Source organism: Limanda limanda, chromosome 21 (assembly GCF_963576545.1).
Source record: "Limanda limanda chromosome 21, fLimLim1.1, whole genome shotgun sequence".
Classification (NCBI taxonomy): domain Eukaryota; kingdom Metazoa; phylum Chordata; class Actinopteri; order Pleuronectiformes; family Pleuronectidae; genus Limanda; species Limanda limanda.
In genome coordinates, this window is record NC_083656.1 from 5,679,527 (window position 1) to 5,704,680 (window position 25,154).

Consider the following 25,154-nt stretch of genomic DNA (forward strand, 5'->3'; position numbering starts at 1 on the left):
GTTGCGCAACTTCCGCAGGCTGTGCAGTCTGGGCTTGAACGCAGAGGGCTACGTGCCTAGCTAGCTGACCACTGGAAATGGTAACTTCATTATTAATGTCCATCGCTTTGTGAGGGTTTCTTTTTACCAACACGTAAACAATCCATATTAACGTTCGGTGCGTTATTGTGTATACATTGTGCCAGGATAACAAACTATAGTGTTGTTTGTTTGGGAGTGTTTATTTTCAGTTTGTGCTAGCTAAGGCTGCTAGCGCTAAGTTTGCTGTGTTAGCTTAGCATTCCATCTGTGGGGAGAGGTGTTAGCTAGGTAACTTGTGTTAGCATGGGGGGAGGGGGGGCAGCTAGTCACACATAGCTAGACACACACAACGGACACACACTGTCACAGCCGCCGGGTTTATTAACGCAGAGCTAACTGTCAGGCCCCTGGTTTGTCTCTATAAAGTCTCTATGCTAAGCTAAGAGCTACGTGAGCCTGCTGCTGCTGCTGCTCCCCGTTGCTAGCCAGATTAGGAATCAATGAATTACAAGCAGCTAAAATAATCAGTCCAACACCTACATGTCCCTTGTCCCTCTTTAGAAAGACACTCTGAGTGGACCTGTGTGTTTGTGGTGTATTGGGAACAGTCGCCAGATGGACGCTGGTTAAACACTTTCATGGCCTACTGACATGTTTTGTCAGATAAAGACGGTTTAGTGTCATTTCATGTGAATTGTCACTCCAGACACACAATCTGTCATCCTGCTTGATCCTGTGTTCAATTGAGAATAACGTGTTTTTCACCCCCTAATCTGTGAATCTGTCATCTTCTCGTCTGTGCACTGGATTTACTCTGACTTGTTGTCCTGTTGTGTTCTTTTCTTTCAGGACGTGTTCTTAATGATCCGGCGTCATAAGACTACGATCTTCACAGACGCCAAGGAGTCCACCACCGTCTATGAGCTGAAGCGTATTGTCGAGGGAATTCTTAAAAGACCTCCAGAAGACCAGCGGCTCTACAAAGTATATATCACTAACGCCAGACCAAGTCCCATGACCAAAATAATTAAAACCTCACAGAGCTAAAGGGATCGTTCACCCACAAATAAGAATGCACTCATCTATTAACCACTATGCTGATGGAGGAGGGGTGGGTGAAGTGTTTGAGTCCACAAAACACTTTTGGAGTCTCGGGGGTGAACAGCGTTGCAGCCAAATCCAATTAAATTGAAGTAAATGGTGAACACGTCTTAAAATGTGAAAAACCATTAGATGCCTCCACACTGCTCCTGTGGTGTCATCCAAATTCGACTCGAAACAGCGTTGTTTACACTGTGTCTTTAGGCTAGATGTCATATGATAGCCTCTTCCTAGTAACTGCTGCAGTTCTCGCAAGTTACTGACAATTACATTTTTTTTTTGCCTGTAAATGTCTCACACATTCATACGTTTTGGGTCCATTAGGTGATTTTGAGACATTTTCCTCTCTTGCTCACAGGATGACCAGTTGCTAGAGGACAGCAAAACTCTGGGCGACAGTGGATTCACCAACCAGACTGCCAGACCTCAGGCCCCAGCTACTGTGGGTCTGGCCTTCCGTGTAAATGGTACGTGTAGTTTATGTTATTTGTGTGAGTCAGGGATGTTTCGTTAACTTTCTTTGTTTCACTATCACTTCCCTGCTATTAAGCCTCTTTCCAAATTTGCTATGGATGAGGAATTATTCTTTAAAGCCATAAGTAGACACAGAATTCTTGAAAATGTCAGGAAAGTTTTGTTCCGAACAGATTCTGGGGTTTGTCTTTTGCGTATGAAGAACTCAGCAGGAGATGGTTCTGGTCAGACAGGTTTACAACCACATGGCCTGAAGCCACAACTCTCTCAGCTGCTCCATATGTCTGTGATATCAAGTGTGTCTTGAATATATATCCGTCCAGATTTGATAAGAATCACATTTCAGCAGCCAGTTTAAAATACTCACTGTGGCTTGAGAAAATAAATGATCCTTCTTGAATTAACGCTGTGGCTTAAGTCTGAGTGCATGAGCCACATTATTTTTACATTTAAACTTGAGTAAAAGTAAATATTTACAGTAGCAAATTTGTGATGTGAGTGATATATCCAACTCTGCCTTCTTGATGGAGATATGGTTTCCTTGTCGCCTCTGTCCTGCAGATGAGATGTTTGAGCAGCTGCATGTCGAGGCCTTCTCCAGCCCCCCGGAACTCCCCGATGTGATGAAGCCGCAGGACTCTGGCAGCACTGCCAACGAACAGGCCGTGCAGTGATAGCAAGGAGGGGAACCGAGCGACGTGGGGAAGGATGGAAGTGGGTGTGTGTGGATTAACTGCATTGGAGAAGTAGCGGGGGGCGGAGGATGTGTAATATAGTTTCAGTTGATGGATGGGAACACTGTAGGTAACCAAGCCTATCCATGTTACCTTCATGCTATCATCCCAACACCCTCCCTCCTCAAATTTGCTTCACAAATGTTTCTTTGTTTTTTTTTAAACTCTTAATAATTTCCACATCACATGCAGTTCCTGTCCTTGACTTAGCTCCTAAGCACCAACTTGCTCAAACCTGTAGAGGGAAGAAGGTGGTTTGGAAAGTATGATTGTGTGTATGTGTGTGAGTTATTATAATTATTCTCATTAATATTTTTCTGAAAAAGGTGAAGGCGTAGTTGTGTGTCACAGTGCTCTAGAAGTAACATGCATGGATAAGGAGTCTGGCGTCCTCATCGGCAAACTGCATGATCAAATTAAAAAAACGATGGCTTTACTTTCACAGGAACAGATGAACCTTCATCCTTTGTCCGATTCTCCCAGTTTTGTTGTACATTTTGGATTTGATTTCACACCAGGAAAAAAAACACCAATATGGTTAAATATGTTACTTTTTTTTGTTTGTGTTGTCATTTTGTGTCTTAGTATGTTTTTACTTGTCAGTTCTTTTGTTGTGTGTATCATGCACTGAGACCAAAGGCAGGTACCTCTTCAGCAGCAGAGGGACGTTTTGGTCAGAGGACATTCTGTCTGTGACATACAGTGAACGCAGGAGGAGCATTCTCTTGTGTTAGAATTACATACATCACATGTCACCAACATCAGTGTGGCACCTTCCTCTAATCACATAAATATAGCCTGTAACTGTAAGTTTGCTTAATTAAAAGTTTTCCTGTTTTGTTTTTTATGCTGCTGACTGATTCTTATTTTAAACGCAGGTTTGGGTCAACATTTAATGAAAATGAGTGAATTTAAGGGTTTACACTTTACAGAAGTCGGGCAGACTGTCGCTGCCGTGAGGAGTTTTATTAAGTCAGACATTTTGACTCGTCACAGTTGGAAGAGTAACAATGGCTCTGTTATCTTCAGGTGTCACAATAAGTGGTGGCGGCGAGCCAACATGCACAGGACTGGGAGACTCAAAGTCAAGCAGCTAAATTAAATGAAGCCATCATTAATTTTATTATGTACACTTGCTATGACATGTCACAATGTCTTCAACGAGACGGGTCCAGTGTTGACACAGTGGTAATGGCCTGGGTGTTCAAAACTGCAACTAATAGTCTATAAAATTAAGTTTCAAAGCGGATTTAAAAAAAGGGCAGATATACTTAATTCAGCCATAGAAAATAACGATATTTAAAAATGAATATACAAACAACAAATGAACAGTTGTCTATATGGTGGAGATGAATGAGGCAGGATTACCAGAAAGTCCAGAATTCAGTGGTTATCCGTCACTTTAGATTAAATTAGATTACATTCAAATTAGCTGGGGAATTTGTACGGCTGTTATCAAGCGTGACCATCTAAGTATCATCTGAGTCCAGCACCACAGACCATAAGTCTTATGAATGAATATTTCAATTCATAAAGACCAATCCCAATATTCAAACAAACACCAATGTAAACAAGCTCAATATTATACACAAATGATTTATTTTATACATCTATCTAGCTATCGTTATTTACACACACGCATATATATACTATGTGTAAGTGTTTATATATATATATATATGTGGCCTCTACACCTATGGGATATGAGTGCATACATATATACATCGATCTATTTACAGCTAACACAACAAATGCACATACTCATGTATATGCCTACACACAGATAAACATGTGGTGATATCACAGTTTCCAGAGTTGGATCCACATGTTTGAATCCAGATGTTGTGTTTACAATCTTCTCTCATTAATAACAAAGGGATGTTGTTCTCTGAAGGTCAATAAAATCCATTTCACAACATTTCCCTCTGACACAAGTTTACAAACAGCAGCAGCAGCAGCCGGAATCCTCAGATCTGCCTCCCAAATAAGGACGAGGAATGTCCGGGATGACGTCTGTGTCCGGGGTTTGTGACCACACTTATTTAACTACGCCTTCCCCGCTCGGAGGTCCTGTATTGCACAGGAAGACAGCGGTATAGGAAAGAGAGACGGGACCTCCTCCTCCTCTTCCTCCTCCTCCTCCTCCTCTTCCTCCTCCTCCTCCTCTTCCTCCGCCTCCTCCTCCTCCTCCTCCTCTAGGCGGATAACGGTGTCCAAGAAGTTGTGGAGGAGCGACGCAGACAATAGCCCCCGAGCCCCCTGTGTCTGATTCTCGTCCATCACCTCTGTCTCATGCTGTCCTCCTCCACCCTGAGTCTCACACAGAGGAAAACACTCGGCTGAAACCACATCATGGACGATCTGGGTGAGTATCCGAGCTGTTCTCCGTCTGCATGGTATCTGGAGGGGGATCTGTGGGAAGGGCTGGTGTGGCCAAACAGAGGAAATGAGCTCTGTGTTGATCCTGGCAGTCAGAGAGGACAAGCTTCCCCCTCTTTTCCCCTCAAGGACATGCATGAGGCTGGAGTATGAAGGGAATATTCTCTGTAAACCTTCATTTGAAACTGTCTCACAACTTCTCTTTTGTCTGAGGATCCTGGTTCAGAGCGATTCTCCTTCACTCCAGATGTTTATACTCTCATCCTCCTCCTCAGATTTTTACTTGCAGACACATTCATACAGGTAACACAAGAACTGGTGCTACACTGCTCGGGGTCCGCCCGCCCGCCATCGAGTGTTTCCTGCAAATTCAATAAATTCTTGGTAAATTAGATTTGAAGGGTTCCACAGCCGGTCGCCTCCATCCATTAATATTAACAAGTCAGGGGACGGAGAGAAAGTCCCATAATGTTGAGCAGAGTGTCGTCCATTTTGAAGGATGAAACATCAAAGAGGACTGTTCTTTCTTTTTCTTTTTTCATTTTTTTGACTGATAAAGATGTTGAAGGAGGATTTTACTCTTTCTCTCCGTCTCAGAACAACATTATGAGGAGCTGCTGAAGAGGCCCTGAAATAGCCCCGGGGCCACGCTGCTATTTCAAAAAGCCACAGAGTTCAGTGAAAATAGAAAGGGACCTTTTGCCTCAGCTGCCCATTTTCTCGCCCCAACAATATGTTTTTGAAAGAAATGTGGGGATGTATGCTTTTCAAGCAAGGCTAGGAGGAATGGCGAAATGCAGCCAGGCACATCTGGATCAGATTGCACACCCAGTCACTGGGAGACTGGGTGAGTGGCGGTGAGGCCGTGGCCATGTTCGCGAGGCTCAGTTTATGCTGTTGTCCGACAATGTTGTAAGTTTATGTATTGGATCTGGCGACCACTTGTACGAGAGGCCGTCGGCCAAGACAAACAAGGCGGCAGGCAGCTCTAAATATGGTCATAATTCCCAATGAGAGAGGTTCAACTCCTTATATGAGCAGTTGAGTCTGTACAAGTATGTGTGTGTGTGTGAGACAGAGGCTCACAGCAGGAAAGGAGGAGGGCAAGTCGTATGTGCACAAGATCCTCAGCACATGGTCGTACCAGAGGTGTGAATCATCTGGGACTGAGGTGACGTCAGGCCTGGTTAACTGGTCATGTTTATGTTCCACACGTCCTCCAGGGACTGGGACGACCACAGATGGTTTAAACCGTACTTAACACGCTCTACTCAACTTTCCTCGTGCATCCACAGAGGGTTCACAGAACATGAGAAGCAGGGGGTTAATGTCTTTGTTGAAACAGAAGTTAAACAGCAGCTTATTCAACAGAAACTATGACTGTGTCCTCCAAACACTAACATGCAGCAACTGTCTCTCTGTCTGATGAGGCACCAGAAGTCTTGTTTATCTTGTCTGAAAAATATTTTTTTGGACCATCAATACCTCAAACGGTAACTTACAAACAAATTGAGCTTTTTACAAAGTCAAGAATAAAGTTTGTTCAACTTAAAGTTAACAAGTGACACAAACCCAATTGTTAACTTTAAGTTGAACAAACTTTTTTCTTCTGTTTTTTTTAAGTTGGGGTTCAAAATTGAGTTCAAAATTGCTGGATTGTCCCTCTAATGGTGTTAAACTATATATTTGGTGACCTGTGCCCTGCCTCTCATCCAGTGCCAACTGGGATTAGCTCCAGCTCCCAGCAATCATCAAAGGATAAGTGGTACAGATAATGGATGGTTGATGTAGAACTCTATAAAGGAGCGAGGTTGATCAAATCATCAAAGTTAAATGTCCAAGGTTAAAATCCCTGAAATTCAGTCAAAGCTGCTCTATGTTGTAATTGCTCAGGTTCAGGTCATTTTTTCACCTTCTCTACAAACCTACATGGATTCTCGGCTCTGATTGAAGTCATACAGCTCCACACACTAACACTTCAGTTTCAGTGTCCACCTCGTGTGCAGTGAGTGAGTTTGTGCTGCTGGAGGACTCGGTTCAGATATCAGCTTCCAAACACTCTTCCTCCGCTGCTTCCTTTCCCTTCTGGCATGTCTCGGACACGAATGCAGAAATGTTTGTGTGCTGAAATACGTCGGCTGTGTTGAAGGTTAATCTCGCAGCCGTGCCGGCTCTGACTGTTCCTGTCCTCTGACTGATTAGTTCATCGGGAGGCTCATTGTGTTCCATGTCATGCACCGGTCACACGGCCTGTCTGTGTCTCCTCAGAAGGGCCTGAGCCACCTAACTACCCTCTCAGTCCTCGTATTGTTGTGTTTGGTACGTAACTGCCTGTGCACGTGTCTCTGTGTGTTCCACTCGTCTTTGCATGTTTTCACTTCACGTGTTCTGTCCGTCTTCCAAGTGTGTTGCATTGCATGATTTAAACATCCTTTCATTAACTTGTATGTCTTTCTGTCCACCTTTAACACCCCATACACAACTAGAGTAAATGTACTGATATATTATAATTCCCTGCACTCTCAATCGAAACCAAACCTTCATCCCATCCATGCTGTTGTGTGTTATATGGACTTCTCTCTCTTTTTATTCACTTTCTTTTCCCTCCCTCTCCCCTTCAGACGCCCTTCTGGCTGATCTGGAGAACACAGGTTCTCCTCTAGCTCGGTGTCCCGTCCTGCTCACCTCGGACCCCCCTCAAAATGCGGATCCTGTCACCCAGGACCCGGCCGAGGCCCGGCCACCGCCCCCTGCCTACACCCCCCAGCAGGTAGACCATCAACAGGGACAATTGGTACTCGTCAAGCCTTACGTAAAGACATTTAACGTGATTTCATATCATTAAAAAAAAATAATTTCACTGTATATATGGATCGTTCCTCTGTTTCGTCTCTCAGACTGTTTCTGGTGCAATCAAGTCCTCCCAGAACTCCAACCCAGACAAATTATACAGGTAACTTCCTCCTTGATATTTCTAACTCTATCTGACACCATGCAATCAAACCCACATGTCATCTCTCACTAAGCAGAGTGAATTATGGAATACATATCTGAGCCTGATTCCAGACCCCTGAATTCTATAATAATTATTATAGATTTGTAATTCCTTGCAATATTAAGACGTTATTTTCAAAATTGCAGATTTGTTTTCCCATATCATTGTAATACACAATGTCACAATATTCAAATGAGTGAGTTGAAAATAATTTTAAGAGTTCAGTATGATTACCTAGCAGTACATGTTTTGTTAATCTCACTGTGTTTGGATCTTTAACCCTTGTTATAGACAGATGAGAGAACTCAGCTGTGATGAAACCAACCACATCAGTGATAAGATGCTGGATAATCAGAGTTAATTTTGGTCACTGCCTCTTTATCTTACAGCACAGTGTGTAAACCGCGGTCTCCCCGCACAGCCGACCCTCCTCCGGCCTTCTCCTCCTCCTCGCTGTTGGGAGGAGGTCTGAGTGAACTGGACCATCTCCTCCAGGAGCTCAACGCCACCCAGTTCAACATCACAGGTCAGCGATGTAGGGTGTGTTTTTACGTCCCTGTGTTAAACTCTGAAGTGAATTTCTTTTCTCATGGCCTCGTTCTGTTGTCATCAGACGAGATCCTGGCTCAGTTCCCTTCTTCTAAGAAAGATGACAGGGACAAGATTAAGGACAAAGCCACAGCCTCCTCCTCCAGGTACAGAATCTAATCAGTTGGGATTTATCTCAAGAACACTGATACTCTGGAAATCCCTTGTTGAGAAAGCATTATAGAGAAAGACAATAGATGACAATACACTGTGGGTTATATCAGTAATACCAGAATTTACTGTGTAGGTTATTCTTTTGGACCCTATTGAGATGAAAGTATTTCTTTTGTGGGTTTGAATCATCCTTTGTGTTGTAGCTCTGCGAAACCTTCAGCCACATCAGCCACTCTGGAACTGGATAAACTCATGGCGTCTCTGTCGGACTTCAGAGTCCAGAGCACGGTAAGAGTCCGCTCGACACAGAAAGAGTCCACTCGTCAACGTCTTCAGGACAAGATGTTTGTTTCCTGTTTAAAACATCCCACGCAGATTCACTGTGGATCCATGAACACGTTCACTGGACTTGGCGCTGTGACAGTGTGGCCGGACCGCAGCACATGCCTCCGGGTCATAAATCAGTCACCAGATAAGGCCTGAGGACGGAAATTAGTCTTGCTGGGGAAGATATCGAGCGTCATAAATAGTTTAAGATAGAAGTGAGAGTTATAGATCTGCATTTGCTTTGGGACATAATCTGGTTATGGTGAGTCAATGACGAGCATGTGAGCGAAGAACGTGCTTCTGTGATTATGAGGCTGCTCGGTTCCAGTTTGCAGTTCAGTTGTAAACTAGCCCGATAGTTCAGGGCTGCAGAAACAGAAGAAAACAAATTATTGGATGTTATCATCACTAACATGTGATGTTGAGTACTGCGGTGTTGACATTGACCCACTTTCAGTCGAACTGTTAACAGCCAACAGAGAAAAGCATGAGAGGCTCACAACAAGCCTCTCGTCTAGTCTCTTAAACGTCTTATCACAGTTGCTCTTAGTGTCTATTTGTTGTTTAGCAGGATTACACAGAAAGGACTGAAACTATTTCCTTGACATTCTCCAATTAACAAATTTCACACACTCATGGATATCAGTCCCCGGGGAAAACAAGAAAAAACAAAGAAAGATGTCATAACTCGCAATGATAAAGAAAGTGATAAAGAAAATCCTGGGTCCGCTCCGGATCTGTGTCCCTGGAAAGTTCTCTCCTGACTTATAACACGTCCTAGCACCAAGTTTTGTGGAAATCTGTTGTGTTGTTTTTGTGTAATCTTGCTTACAAACCGACAAACAAATGGAGAGAGTATAAAAAACACAACTTCTTTGGTAAAACGAAGATGACAATGACAAACTCCTGAAGAATTTAAATCCCCCACACATATGAGCCATCCCTCATTTCTCTGTCTCCTCCCACAGCCAGCTGCACCCGTCGTCAGTCCAGTGGTGACGGCCCCGTTGCAGCCCGCCGCCACCACCCCCCCACAGCCCTCCTCTGGCGGCTCACTGGACAGCATGCTGGGGCTGCTCCAGTCCGACCTGACCCGACAGGGCGTTCAGACGTCCTCCAAGGGAAACTGTTCAGCCTGTCAGAAGCCGGTAGTAGGACAGGTGAGCTGTTGTGTTTTTGTTATGCCTCCCTGCCAGTCACAGACAGCGGCATAATGTGTCCTAGTTAGGGTTGCAAAATTCCAGGAATTTTCAAAGTTGGAAACTTTCCATGGGAATTAACGGGAATTAACGGGAATTAACGGGAATATACGGGAATATACGGGAATTAACGGGAATTAACGGGAATTAACGGGAATAAACTGGAAATTTTGTGGGTAATTTATACTAACTGTATTTACCTTGTCATATACAGACATAAATATAAACATTTTGTTTTGTCATAGGCTGATTTGAGCCCTGAGGAAACTTTGGGCACTTGACTATATGCTTCTGCATCGTTGTGTCATTCTTAACATAGGTCTTTGCACAGTATTTGCTAATGAACACAGCCTTTCCTTCTACATTGGATGGGGTTAAACGTGTCATCACGAGATAGTGCACGTGGCATTGTTCTGTAGAATAAGATGAGAAAAAAGTTTGTAAAAAAAACGCTAATGCACTGCCAGAGATATAAATAGTTAGCCAAACAATTGGAATCGTCTGTAAAAATATTTTATAATTGATGGATAAATGAATAGAAATAGGCTAGATGAACAGATGAACAATCCTCAATCAGCATGCTGATATATTTTCCCCAGTAATATCATCGAAACTTACCTGACTGGTCCTGCACACTACAGCAGGCCTCAATAGTGCTGTAGTGTGAAGGATGCTGGGAGTTATCTGTGCATGTGATGGAAGAATGCACAGTGGAGGGTTGAAACTCAACGTGCAGTGTGTGCTGCATTCTATACATCTTTAAAATTGAGTTTTGAATGATGTTTTTATTGCTCAAAGTTTAATTTGCGTAGTTGTTTTTTTTCAAAATTCCCAAAATTCCCGAGCTTAACTTCCCATGGAAAGTTGCCTCTTTGCAACCCTAGTCCTAGTTGTGTTATTGTGATCACAATATCTCAAGAATGCCTAGAGAGAATTTCTTCAAATTTGACACAAACGTTCACTTGATCTCACGGATGAACTGATTCGAATTTGGCGGTCAAGGGTCAAAGGTCAAAGGTTAAAGTGGAGGGAATGAAACCAATCTGAGGGACACAAGGTACTTCTATTTTGCTTTTTTAACCGAAATCGATTTGAACCATCTCCTGGTGCAGGTGGTGACGGCTCTGGGGAAGGTGTGGCACCCCGAGCACTTTGTGTGCACCGAGTGTGAAGCGGAGTTGGGCAGCCGCAACTTCTTCGAGAAGGACGGACGCCCGTACTGCGAGTCGGACTACTTCACACTCTTCTCTCCTCACTGTGCGCAGTGCAACAAGCCCATTCTGAACGTGAGCCTCTTGGATGTGCACACGTCTCTGTCTCTCAGTTTTATTTTGCTCGAATCAGCCCCATGTGAAACCAGTTTCCTCCTCGTTCCTCTTGTTGTTTAGAAAATGGTCACCGCTCTGGACAAGAACTGGCACCCGGAGTGTTTCTGCTGTGTGAAATGCAGCCGGGCGTTTGGAGAGGAAGGTAACGGGCGGCACTGCTTCCTGTCTGGGTTCAACACACATCTCATCTGTTCACAGCAGCCAGCAGCTCACACCTACATTGATTCCTCTTATCAAAGATATTCTGTTTATCATTAATTTTATCAGGGATTTAATGTCACATGATGTTCAATAAATTGGTCTTTGGTCAATTGGTTATATTCTTCGCATCACATTCACCATCAATGTTTGTGTTTGAGTTAAAAATCTCAAAAACGTTAAGGAACACTGGATCTTTGTTTTCATTTAGCATGAAATTGAACAAAGTTAAGCTTGTTCATTTGTCTAAACAGGTGTGTGCGACTGTGACTGTGTCTCCTGCAGGTTTCCACGACCGTGAGGGGCAGCAGTACTGTCAGCAGTGCTTCTTGACCCTGTTCGCTTCTCGCTGTCAAGGCTGCACTCAGCCCATCATGGAAAACTACATCTCAGCCCTCAACTCTCTCTGGCACCCGCAGTGCTTCGTGTGCAGGGTGAGTGTTTCCCCTTGGTCCTAGTGAATGTCTGTTGCATATAAACATTTTAAATGTGTTTGTATTTGTTGCAGTTCTTATAGGTTTGTGCTGAGAAAAGGTCAGGGAGGCTGGAGCAAAATAATGACATTTATTCAAGGACATTACTTTGTATGGGGTCTTGTAAAACGCAGATCAGCTGCTAGCATCTGCAAGTGACTCTGACATTTGCGTTGTCACATACAGCCCCTCAGGATAGTCTCTGGAAAATGTCGAGTGCACGTCTGACAGCAGCTTCATGTGGTGGAGGTCCTGCAGTGGCAATGAGGACCTCTGCTATGGGACTGGAAATGGTTTAATGGTACATCTCTGATATTTGCCTCTAAGTGAAGCTCAGTGACCAACAACCCAGAATGTGGTTCCTGAGTAAAGGCGTCACTCTCAGTAAAAATAACATGTTAAAAGGGTTTTTAAAATAGATGGAATTATGTCATGAGAAACGGTGTAATTGCAGTTTCTGGAGCCAGGACTCGTTGCCGTGACTGAGTTTCTCTTTCTTTCTCTTTCCCTCTCGTCTCCAGGAGTGCTACACCCCCTTCGTCAACGGCAGCTTCTTCGAACACGAGGGCAAGCCGCTGTGCGAGGCCCACTACCACCAGTCCCGTGGCAGCATGTGTCAGGCCTGCCAGCAGCCGATCCTGGGCCGCTGCGTCACCGCCATGGGCGCCAAGTTCCACCCCCACCACCTCGTGTGTCACTTCTGCCTGAAGCCTCTGAGCAAAGGCTGCTTCAAGGAGCAGGAGAACAAGCCCTACTGCCACCCCTGCTTCATCAAACTCTTCGGTTGAGGACACAGCAGGACTTTGCCCACTTTTCCATCCTCAGGGTTAGAGAGGCGGTGTGACTCTGAATTCTCAGTGTGTGTTTTTTACTGTGGGAATGAGGGTGGAGCTGGTCTCTTTGTTGATTTTAAGAATATTTTGGAAAGGAAAGAATCGTCCAGCCCGACTTCTTTCTGCGTTCAGACTTACAGGATGACATTTAACTCTCTTATTGCTTAGACACGTACAAAACAATGCCAAATGATCTTTTTCATGTATGTGAATCTTTTGCATACTGTATTGATTCAAATTGAATATATTGAGAATTGAATTCTTTTGCCAAAGGTAGAAAAACAGAATGAGAACAAATGTACTGTTGCAGTGAAATACTTTGTACTGTTGTGCAAGGACATCCCCCTTTAATATATTTGCTTTGTATTGGAAAAAGGAAAAGTGTCGAGTAAGTGTCGCTGCAGTTGCTTTTTATATATTGAATGCTGATCGCCATGTTTATGTTTTTGTGTAACAAAACAAAGCTGTCATATGTTTAAAATGTGCATTATTCTTTCACTTTTGCTCTATGCAATACGCCAAAAACAATTCCAAAGAATAAAAAATAAAGGAGAACACAACTTGTTTTTGCTGTTTCATTGTTGAACCGATCACAACATTAAATATAAGCACAGGGACTATTTTTAAACAGGACACATGAGGAGTGTCAGTATCTGAACAAAGTTAATTCGGGAGAAAGAGATTGGATAAAATTACGAGTAAGTAAATTATTGAAATACAAGACTGAATTCATCCATCCATCTATCTATCTATCTATCTATCTATCTATCTATCTATTTATCTATCTATCTATCTATCTATCTATCTATCTATCTATCTATCTATCTATCTATCTATCTATCTATCTATCTATCTATCTATCTATCTATCTATCTATCTATCTATCTATCTATCTATCTATCTATCTATCTATCTATCTATCTATCTATCTATCTACATCTCTCTCTCTCTCTCTCTCTCTCTCTCTCTCTCTCTCTCTCTATCTATCTATCTATCATTTTATCTATTTTATTTTATTTGTGAAGCACTTTGAGCTGTATTTCAAGTATGGTACTATAAAAAACTATAATAACAACAACACAACAAGTAGTAGTAGGAGTAGTAGCAGCAGCAGTAGTATGAATCCGGTATAAAAATACTGTCACCACTAGGGGTCAGTGTTGGCTCGCTGCTTTTCCCATAGTAATAAGTCCACCACACAGGGGTTGAGTTGACGTTCAGCGTGATGACGTGGACACGCCTCCACAGGTGAGTTCATTTAGAAGGTGATGAGGCGCCTCGCGTTCTGAGCAGAGGAAGAAGAAACCCTCAGAGGAAAGTCACCGTTTACCAAGAGTGTCACAAAGAAGAAGAAGAAGAATCACACAATGAGTGATTCAGAACAGAAACCAGTAAGTCAGTGCATCCAGCTGCTTGTACTCACTGGTCCTGTTGGTGAAGGGAGCAGGGGCTGGTCTCAGTTTGGGGCCTAACACCCCAGAGACCATGTGTTGCACCTCCTATGTGAAATGTGTGTTTCTGTTGTGTCCAGTTGTGAAATGTGTGTGTTTCTGTTGTGTCCAGTCGTGTCCCTCCACCCAGCAGGCCGAGGAGGTGACTGAGTCCCAGTGGCCTGAGAACGGAGCCGAGTGGAGCGATGCAGAGGAGGAGACCCACAAGGACTGTGGTCTGCTGCAGGCCATGGTCGAGGAGGACGAGGACATCAACGTCCACAACGAGGAGACGTTTGGAGACGGTGTGTTCAGGTCTCGTTCCACACGGGGTGTAAAGGGGATCATGTGGTTCTCAGGGGTTGATTCCCTGCACACTGTGAAAAAGAGACATTTTAAAGGGGTACTTTGACATTTTGGGACATGTGGTCATTTGCGTATATCATCACTCTGCAGCTGGGAAGTCACTTTTTAATCCAAATTTGAACATTCACATTTGATCTGTGAGGATCTGTTTGAATTCGCAATGATCAGTCGGGATGTGCATTGCTCAGATTTTTAGTTTCCCCCGTGGTCCAGCAGGGGGCGCTCACTGTCAGCCGGACCCATTTCGTGCCCTCTTGACCTGTATTAATAACTTTTTTCTTTTGCTTTCCACAACAGAGAAAACAAAAACTCTCACTTTGTAACTTTGATCACAGATGAAGATGATCAGGACCGACTTATTTTTATCGAGTCTAGTTCATTCAACTGATAATTTTCATATTTCAAAGATATTTGTAAAGACTCGACTGTCTCGTAGATCTCGACGCCTGTGAGACTCCAGAGGACCCGGGCGGCAGTCTCCTTTTTTTTGAAGAGCCGATGCCGCCTCTGCCATCCCGGCCCCCCCCGCCATCGCCTCAACTACCGATCCCCTGCCCTCCGATTCACCCAATCGCCCCCTCCCCTCCCAGACAGAAGACACAGGACCTGCCCCGGCCCCCCTCTCGGCAGTCCACCAGGGGCAGGGGATACAGGGGCGGCCTGAACAGGGGACAGATGTTTGAGGATCCAGCTGTGATGAGGACAGTGGAGGGACGACCCAATGTCAAGGTGACAAAAAACAGAATTTATTAATTGCAGTTTGACGTCTCGCCCTCAAAGCAGCTTCTCCTCATTGTTCTGTGTTGTGCTTCTAAGACTCTTGACAGTGCCATCGTGGACTGTGGGGACACCATGTGCCAGGAGATCAGTGAGGACGATGTAAGCATCAACCTTCAAATACATTTTACTTCTCGCTTGTGCTTTTAAAGTCACCGTTTTTATTTTTGCCCTCAGTGGATGGCGTCGTCTTGCAGAAAAAACAGGCGGATCTCGGGTTCGCTACTTCAGGTTAAAATCACAAAAGGGCACATGTGACCATCTGAATCAGGGGTTTTCAACCGGAGGTCCGCGGCCCCCTGGTGGTCCGCGACGGCATTGCAGGGGGTCCGCAAAATTTGCTTTATTTCAACACATTTCCAGATTACTCTTGAACATCGTGAAAGATATCCAAAATAAGAAAAATGTCTGAAATAATATAAAGGTGATGATGAGGTTAAACTTAAGTAGGCCCCAATTGTTTGTGTGATATTGTATGATTTTCGTTTGTGACATATTCTGCATTACTTTGTCATCTTCCCTCTTCAGTTGTAGCCCCAGTTTATGTTGATTTGTTATTGATCAACGTTACTTTAACGTTCTCTCAACATGTCAGCTACATGTCTGTACATTTAAGTCATGAACGTTATATATTGATGTTCATATGGTGCTGACATGCAGTACAACTACAAACTGCATTTTAATTTTGTTTTCAATTCTTAAGCACTGAAAATCAACCGTTTTTGTTGTTTTTTCACAGATTTTTCTAGATTTGTTTGAGGTTTTTAAATAAAACCAACATGGAAAACCAAATGTTAAAAAAAAGCACACACACGTAGGCACATCAGTGGGCCGCGGATTACTTTCTAGTCAGAATGGTGGTCTCTGGGACAAAACCAGTTGAAAACCCCTGATCTGAATGATTTTTTTTTTTTTTTTTTTTTATTCAAACAAATAGCTGTTTTTATTTTATTCTGTTTCTCAGGACAGTGCTATAGTTTGTGTGATCGATGGTCACAGAGGCGGAGGTCAGCACCAGACCGCCGACCTCCTGGATTTGCCACATGCTGTCAGGAGAGGGGAACCCAGAAGTCCCTACTGCAGGAGGCAGTTTGGCGAAAGAGGCCCAGCGCAGGTGGACAATTAATTTCGACTCAGGATTAACTGATGAGATTTGGAAGGTCAAAGATCAAAGGTCACGGTGGCCTCACAAAACATGATTTTAAACACTATTCCATGAACACTTTGACTAATTTCTTCAAACTTGTTGCATCTCATTTGTTAAATCTGTATGAAAACTTGTGATTTAGTCACTTTCTTGAGTTTCACCATCACTCAAGGCAAAAAATATAGGAAATAAGCATATTTCCCATGTGGGAATAGTACATTGTTGCCTGTCAACTTCCTCACTCTGAATATCTGGATTTCTTCTTGCAGATGCATTCCCCACTGTTGCCAGGGTCGCCCATCTTCTCACGTCAACCTCTGACCCCATGGCAGCTTTACAATAAGGTTGATTCCACAATAACTCTTTCTCTGATGCAGTGAAACATCAGATTTGTTTACACAGACGCAGTTTGTCCTGACTCATGATGTCATTTGTGTCGAATCAGACGGGGAGGTTCATGTTTCCTGACGGCCGCCCGTGTCCGTCCACTCCTCAGTCTCTGACTCCTAAGATGATGCAACTTCGCTTTGGTGCCAACTCCCCGAGACCGTCCCCCTTTTACAGCCCCTCGTCCAATCCGGTGCAGCATTTCAGGTGCGTGGTCAAATTTGTGGCCTGAAGGATTTGTCAGCAAACGGGCATCTTTTGAGTGTCTACATGTCACAGAGCAGGACAACGTGAAGCCTTTAAATGTGCCGTCTCTCTCTGACCCTCAGGTACCCAGGTCCCGTCACTCAGCTCCACCCACAGCACACACGACTACTCAGTCAAAACCAACGTGGGTTCCAAAGGTTGGTTCGACATTAAGTGAAGAATTTGAAGTGAATCGTATTCCGTCTGCTGAGGAAGAGGAACGGGCTCTTTAACAGAAGGTGTGTTTGTAGAAAGATGGACAGCGGCGATCCTTTCTGTAATCTCATGACGATCAAAGAGAAGGAGTGGATCACCAGGCTGCAGATGATTCAGCTGCAAAGTGACAATCCTTATCTCGACGATTATTACTACCAGGTAGGAAAGATTTGCTGTGGTGTTGTCAATCATTTTTTTTATTAATTCCCCTTTGAGATGAGTTCAATATCAAACAAGGAATCTTTAATATGCATAACCAAAAAGTGAGACTTTTCTTTGGAAACTAAATTGTAACTGTTGTAGGAGTACTATCGACGGATAGAAGCTAAGACGGCCGAGGAGGAGCTCGGCATCCGGAGCAAGAGGGAGCCGCCCAAGCTCACCACACCGTACATCACCAAGACGGAATCCTACGCACCAGGTTCTTCACCGCCTCGTGCCACTAGAACACATTACTTCCCACTTTATAAATTCTGCGTTAAAACAAGGTTGACGTTTCCATCCAGTCGGCCTTGGTGGTTAGGGATAGAAACTCTGAAGAAATACTTATAGATATTAGGGGTGGGAATTGGCAAAAATGTGACTATTCAATAGTATTGCGATTCTGCGATATATTGCTATACTGCAAGTATTGCGATACGATTCTGCGATATATTGCGATTCATGTCCCCCATATTATTCAAAGGCATTACAAAAAATGAGGAAAATAAGACTGCTCAACTCACTTCAAATGTCACATTTAATTCTGTGAACAACATTGTCTTCTACACATTAACTGAAGTGCAAAAACTCAGCAAGGGTAGTGCAAAAACTTTGTCCTTGAACATTCAGGACACAGGACCTTTGTAATTATTTTCTGAATAGGAGACCTCTCACATGAACACTGAGCTCAATCGTATAAATAAGAGTAACCTAGAGCTTCAATCAAATTAAGACCTGCAAGGTCATGACCCAAAATGTAAATTCATTTGGGAATATTGGCGTTTTTGTTCAGAAAAAGGAGTTGGTCAACATGCTCAGATGTTAAAGTTCCTCTGGACCGTTACTATATCTCCTGCAGTGGAGAACATCCTTTCCGCAGACACACTAGATATCTTTTAAACTCTGAAACTCTCCTCGTCATGCTTTGCCAGCCAGGGGCTGTTACATATATAATTGGAAATAAATATAAAAAAAAATAAATGCTACAGTATCGATATAATCGCGGGCGCAAAATATCGCGATACTGAACAGAATCGATTTTTTTCCCCCACCACTAATAGATATTAGATATCGGGGCTGACAAAAGGTACATCCTGCTGTCCTGGTAAAAGTATTTGGTTCAAAAACATTTAATGTTTATATCGGGCGTCATGGGTGCTAAATTACGTACTTATTTCACGTTTGAAACCAAACCTAGATTAATGCAAGATCTTTGTCTATATAAGTTTTCAATACATGCATGTTTTACTACAACTCAGTCTCTGCTCTTCCAGTTGTGCACATCGAAGGCTCTTTGGGTCAAGTGGCTGTCTCCACGTGTTACTCCCCCCGTCGAGCCATCAGTGCAGTTAATGCCGTCCAAGCTCAGGGTCCGCTGGAGGTGACTGTGTGCCGAGACGCATTCTGGTAACTATGGAAGTGAATCAATCTGCTTCCTGTGACACTGACATCGTTATTTACCACGTTACAGGAGCAAAAAGACATCAGACAGCAGCGGTTAGAGGTCCTCAGCAAAATCGAGAAGGTGCTGGTTTGTTGTTTTAAAGCAGAGAGATGGTTTTCTTTTTAAATTCTCTAATAATCAGCCTGTTTTCTCCAGATGTTCGTGGCTCTGTTAGAGGTGGAGGAGACGGACAGAGTGAAAACCCCCATCCTGTCTGAAGCAGAGGAAAGACTGCTGGTGGGGAGAACCCAGTTCAAGGTGCAGCACATCTACTCCCAGCTGCAGAACCACTACCCTGCGTGAGTCACCTACCACTCCCTGTTTGTGATTGTTTGAAGATTAGTTTCATGACTCTGTTGAAGATCTCCCAAATAACTAAGGTTAAAACGAACATTCTCGAACTTTTGGATGTAGAGATTCAGGAGGAGAGTTTCTTCCAATCCTGCACGTCTCAAAAGGCAAAAAGCTTCTCTCCCGTCTGATTCCGTTCCTGAAACACGATCCTGCCCTGAAGATCTTGTGTATCGTGACGTCCAACCTGCCATCGCTGATGAGCAAAGATACAGAAGAGGTAGGGGAGTGTTTTTCTTTTAAGTGGATTGTGGGTATTTAAGATGGGGACTCTATTTTTGAATGTATCTCACCATCGTCCTCCACCTTTTTAGACTCTGCCAGTTCTTTACCCTGCCCTTCAAAATGTGATCGGATGTCTGACGTTCAGTCAGCTCATTCTAGTCCTGAAGGATCTGACGTCCTCGGAGGCTCTGTCCACATGCGAGTGTCTCACGCTGGCCTGTCAGAACAAGGTCTGTGCTTTCTGTCTTTCTTTCTTTATGTCTTTATTAGAAGTTTCTGGTGTTTTCTCACCTGCTGCTTCTCCTTCCAGTTCGGACTGTCGCTGCTGTACGCTCTCCTCTCCCAAGGGGAGAAGCTGCTGTCCTCAGATGTTCCTCTGAAGCCCAGCATCGGGGACTTTGAGACCTGGTGCGCCCTTTGAGTCTAATAATTCATGAAGGGAAGTCATTTTTACATTTGTGTTGGGATTGTGATGTTTGTGTTCCTGTGGTTTAGGACCGACACAATATTCCAGGTGGCGGGGCAGCTGTCCCAGTGTTCGCTGGTGGAGCCGCTCTTTCTGCCCTCCAACCTGCTCACTCTCTTCTGCCGCTACCTGGACAAGCGCACCGTGCATCAGCTGAAAAGCAACTTGGAGTAAGTTGAAAGTTTTTATGCTTTACACAGATAAATTTGCTGGATCCTGACTCAGATATGATTTTAATTTAGGTCTGTGACTGGATTCCTGGCTCTTCCGTCGTAAGCTGGACTGAAGCTGACGAGATGCTCGGCTGATAACCAGGTTGCAGTGAGAGGAGCAGAAGCACAAACTCCTCAGTGTTTGCTATAACACAAGCTCTGTAAAATAATGTGAACTGTAAAAAAAAATGCTTTAATTCTTATTCCCCTCCCTCCCTCGTCCCTTCACGTTTCTGCACTCCAACTGTTTCCCCTTTTTTTATTTCCTTTGTCTGATCTTTTTTACTTTCCTCCCATTGGTCTCCACTCAGTTGTCTGAAATTACAAGCTGCGTTTCTTTTTTCATTATTTAAACCTTAAGGTGTTGATCACTTCATTCGATCGCCATGTTGACATTAACTGGTGAATGAGGCGGTTTAACGTCTATCAAAACGCATAATATGTATTTATTTCTGTAAGCTAATTACATTTAGGAGATAAATGTCCTTGCGCAGATATTCGCAAAACCTTTCTTGCTTAAACTAAATCCCCCAAAAGCAAAGTAATTTATTTATTACTGATCTCAGAGAAAACACTCATTGTTAAGAAGTGAATCCTTCTTTCTTTGAATACACACTTTTCTTTTCTCTGATACAAAATATAAGCACATTGTGGAACTCCTACGTTTCCAAAAGTAGCATCTCAGTTATTCAGGAGAATAAACTACATGTTGTATAGGACAATGGTGACCAGGTTGAGGATTGTATAGTAATATGATTGTATAGTAATATGATTGTACAGCTGAACCTGTGTGTTCATATATCGTTTTTGTTTTTGCAAAAAAAAGCATGCATTGTGTATACATGTGTTGGAATACTAAATATGATGTATTTTTATTTTATTGTATTTTTTTGGAAACAGGAAATAATTTAAATTGCACCATTGTCGAGCACTTGCAACATAAATAAAAAAAATATTTCAAAATGCTCAACGGTTTGATCTGGTTTGCTGAAAAACGCTCTGACATCAGAGTCCTGCACGTCGTATTGGGTTTTAATTCTTGTTATAAAGTTTGAGAGAATCATCAAATCAAGTCTTTCCTCCAGATATTGTGTGTGTGGCCGAGTTGAGATTGAACCAAAGTAATTGACCTGTGTTGAAACGCCAGTGTGTGACATTCCTACTGGGAGAAACTGGCGGGAGCACTGAACCCCAAAGTTGATGTGGTTACGTTTCTGGAATTAACAATATACCTACTTTTATATGGAAGAAAACATACTGTAAATTATACACAAAAGAACCCGACCATTTAATTAATGTGTTTTATTAATTAGTTTATATATATATATATATATCTGGGTTCTTGAGCATTTGTCCCAGGACCTCAGGCTCCAACAAATAAACCTGTTGATGTGACGATAAAATTTGGATAATTTTCAAAAAGATTATGATCTTTTAAACTCACTTAAGCTCTCTGCATATTGAAGTGACAGATTTTTAAAACCGCTGTTCATGCCTCTCAGCCGTGGGTCTGTCAGGTGGAGTTTACGACAGTACTCCCAGTGCCAACCAGCTCTGGACACATCAGTTGGCAGATTCCACTGGCTGTGAACCAATCACTGAGTCAGAACACAGTTTGCCGGGTTCCTTACAGCTGCAAACATCTAGCCAGGGATTCAGTCTTCTTGAAAACCAACAGTTGACATCCTGTTTCCACTTCCTCCCACCATCCAGAAATGATGCCAAATATCCCGGACACGAATGCTACCATCTTGTGAAGCTGTCAGTCTTAGCGTTTCACCCAGTTTTGATAGCATCAATAAACTACAAGTACCGTCTTGTCCAATGCTCTAAACTTGGGGGAAATGTGCACTTACGGCCAAGTGGGAGGGTTGAGGGGTGAATTGGGACAGGCTCGTGGACATCAGAAGAACTACCTACGTTTGACTGACGTGTACTTTGACTTTGTAGATTGGCCAAAGTCCCTTTCAGAGAATATGGATAGGCAGTCTCATCCTCTGGGAACCCTGAATGTCCAAAGAAAGAAGTAATCCATATGCAACAGTTGGATGCCGTGGCTCAGGGGTAGAGTGGGTCGTCCACACACTGAAGGGTCCGGCACTGAACCTCAAACGGCTCTTGACGGATGTGCCGGCAGTGTGTGAATGAGATTCATTAAGACTTTAAAAGTGCTTCATAAATGTCTGTTCCATTAATTATTTAAGAATTAGTTTCTGTCCCATGAGGTTTTCATGAATGATTTAAACTTATCACACAAGAGATGAGGGTCAGAGACGCTTTGACCCGCCCGGTGAGGACTTACAGACCCCTGGTTTGTCAAAGGCAGCAAAGGTTGTGTGTTTGTTGAGAGGCCAAGTATGTGAGAGGTCTGGGTGGGGGGGGGGGGGGGGGGCTGCGAGGTGAGACGTTAACCTCTCCTTGACCCCATAAGAAGAGGATTTGGACTTTAGGTGAGGAATCTCTGTGAAAGGTGAGACATCTTTTCTCTTTTCACCTGCTTTTTTCTTGAAGTATTCAAAGGGGCCGCTCTCGTCACCATGGAGACGTCAGGGCTCAAAGGAGCCTGAATAGAGGATGAAGACCAGTCACAGTTTCCATCACGTTACCATGGTGAGTGACGTGATTGTCAGAGTCCATTCACAACTAAAGCTGCCGTCCAGACAGGTGGTGTGTTGAGCTGTACACTACCATACTGTAAATATACATGCAATAGAGTTTCTGTGTTCTGTTTCTGAGCCGAGCTTCTTCCCGACTGCAGTGGGCCTTATCAACAAGGCCCGGGACCCCCACCTGACTTGGACTTTTAAGTAAATAAATGCTACCTTGTATAAGTATTAGAAAAAGTGAGTAAATAAGAAGTAAATAGTGAGTAAATATGTATTGTTTTTTTATTATTACTATTGTTTTTCTTATGTGTGGTGTATTTATTGTGTTTCTATGTTCATTGTATGCACCAATAACCAGAGCAAATTCCAGGTAGGTGTAAACCTACTTGGCAATAAATACTTTCTGATTCTGATTCTGATTCTGATTCTGATTCTGATTTTGATTCTGATTCAGCTTCTTCCTCTTTAAGTCTTTGCATGTTGAGTTCTGTCACTGTGGTGATTTAGCTGATATTAATCAAACCAGTCTGAAGTTGAAACCGTTCAAATCGTCCTTTTAAGGCTGTTTTTATATTTAACAAGGTGTCTCCATGTGATCTCTGTCATCTTCTACATTATACAGACACTAGCTTAACCAATGGACTGTATTTATATTGAGCTTTTCCACTCAGGAGCTTTACAAGTTGCATTCAAGCATTATCCGATATTACCATAGCCACGAAATCCCAGTAAGAATATACACAAACCATTTGAAACTATGGCAATGATTCCAAAACGCTTCTAAACAACTGGATCTTCCTTCATCCATCTTGTGTGATGGAAGCTCCACAGTTAATCAGTCACTGCCCTCGCTCTCTTTGCTTCTCTACCTCTCCCTTCAGTGTTAATGTACTTTAACCGTCCAATTATTCAGTTGGTGTGTGTCTCCGCTCCCAAAACGAGGGGGGGAGGAGGAGGATCTGGAGAAGAGGAGGTGAGAGGAGGAGCGGACCTCGGACCAGACTGTATATCAGACCCTCACTATCACGCTCTGCTCTCCTGCTGGGTCTGAGATCCTTGTTTCCTCCGGCTCCACTATGTTGGGACAGCTACTTCTTCAGAGTGCAGTGATCCTGTGGCTGGTGCAGGCGACACGTACGACTGGTGAGTGTCTGAGGGCCCTGCTGCGGAAAGCAATGATCCGCTCAATAGTCAGATTGATTTGTCTTATAATGGATTTATATTCCTATATTTTGCAAGATTAAATATATGAGATGACTGAGGCCTTTAGATCAGGGAGGTCGGTTTGAGGAAAGTGCCTTGTGTAAATGTTGAAGTTAGAGTTCAACTTACCGTGCAAACGTGAAGGTGGTAAAATCCTTGTAAAGTTTATACAGGACTGTAATGAGTCAATTAAGCAGCTTTGGACTTAGTAATCATAGTTACTAGAATCCTATAAAGAAACTGAGCTTTGTGGTTTATTGTTTCTGGGACCTGTGATCATGAAGCTGAGGAAACTGCTCTGCTTCTCACAATTTATCTAAATGAATGTGTCCCTGAAATATTTGATTCCAAATCTGTTGATAAAAGTTTATTTCAGCAACTTTTTACACTGTTTTATTGTGAGAGTCTTAAAACCAACAACATGTTTGTTGACTTTATTACCTCCACCAAGGATGAACAGTTTTTGTGTTTTTTTGTTCGCTAGCAGAATTACACAAAAACTACTTTCCAGACAACTGCTTTTTTTCCGTTATGGGTCAATAAGGAACCCTTTATATGATTGTACCCGTGAACATTGGTAGAAAGAACAATTTTCCACATTTTCGGTTGACTTCTCAGAATAATTCATTGACCTTAATGAAAAAGTCGGGTTTGTTTAGGGGACTGATATTTGAATGTGAACAATTTGGTGCAGATCCAAATAAAAATCCAGATCTCGTGAATTAGAATGTAGTTTCTTAAGAGGAATGAGATATAATTAATTTGAAGCATTCGTATCATTCGCACCAGTCGGTTATTAACCATATTGCTCTTTGAATTGATTGGACACCATCCAGTCGGATACCAGAACTGAATCGTGCAACATTTTTCCAAACTATTTTAAAGTACCTGTTCCCTCCGTCTCGTGCGGTTCGACCTGCTGAGACGAGCGAGAGACAACACAGATGTCTCTCTGTCGGGTTTGCCTGTCAAATTTCAAATGATGATGTTAAACTGAAATCTTAGCAACGCGACTTGTGAAACTCCTCCGTGTGTCTGGCGCTCCTCCAACTTTTCTTATGACGACGCGAAGCAGCCATACATCCAGTTTTCTCTTAAGGCCGCGGCCTCGGC

The 25,154-nt window shown here is 43.2% G+C and overlaps 3 protein-coding genes across 6 annotated transcripts; all 3 read left to right on the top strand.

Annotated features, from left to right (window-relative positions):
• Positions 1–12: 12 nt before the first annotated feature.
• On the top strand, positions 13–3,177 carry LOC133027576 (elongin-B-like). The gene is made up of 4 exons (XM_061094621.1): positions 13–80; positions 871–1,005; positions 1,481–1,589; positions 2,158–3,177. Exons 1-4 carry the CDS (start codon positions 78–80, stop codon positions 2,268–2,270), a joined length of 360 nt encoding a protein of 119 aa, XP_060950604.1. The 5' UTR covers positions 13–77; the 3' UTR covers positions 2,271–3,177.
• Positions 3,178–4,536: 1,359 nt separating this feature from the next.
• On the top strand, positions 4,537–13,328 carry LOC133027715 (transforming growth factor beta-1-induced transcript 1 protein-like). 4 transcript variants are annotated; one of them, XM_061094797.1, is made up of 12 exons: positions 4,537–4,695; positions 6,978–7,028; positions 7,331–7,503; positions 7,607–7,662; positions 8,094–8,230; positions 8,318–8,399; positions 8,610–8,694; positions 9,702–9,893; positions 11,045–11,218; positions 11,321–11,402; positions 11,744–11,892; positions 12,453–13,328. In XM_061094797.1, exons 1-12 carry the CDS (start codon positions 4,683–4,685, stop codon positions 12,717–12,719), a joined length of 1,461 nt encoding a protein of 486 aa, XP_060950780.1. In that variant the 5' UTR covers positions 4,537–4,682; the 3' UTR covers positions 12,720–13,328. The 4 variants fall into 4 exon arrangements, with proteins under 4 accessions (XP_060950780.1, XP_060950781.1, XP_060950782.1 ...); XM_061094798.1 differs by having other exon boundaries at positions 7,331–7,479; XM_061094799.1 differs by lacking the exon at positions 6,978–7,028.
• Positions 13,329–14,131: 803 nt separating this feature from the next.
• patl2 (PAT1 homolog 2) lies at positions 14,132–20,296 on the top strand. The gene is given in 19 exon segments (XM_061095548.1): positions 14,132–14,155; positions 14,346–14,509; positions 14,968–15,289; positions 15,377–15,439; positions 15,515–15,568; positions 16,302–16,451; positions 16,754–16,828; positions 16,930–17,078; positions 17,201–17,275; positions 17,369–17,492; positions 17,637–17,754; positions 18,809–18,915; positions 19,006–19,059; positions 19,135–19,277; positions 19,393–19,549; positions 19,644–19,784; positions 19,865–19,962; positions 20,050–20,190; positions 20,263–20,296. Coding segments are annotated over 19 exon segments (2,193 nt in total).
• Positions 20,297–25,154: the final 4,858 nt, after the last annotated feature.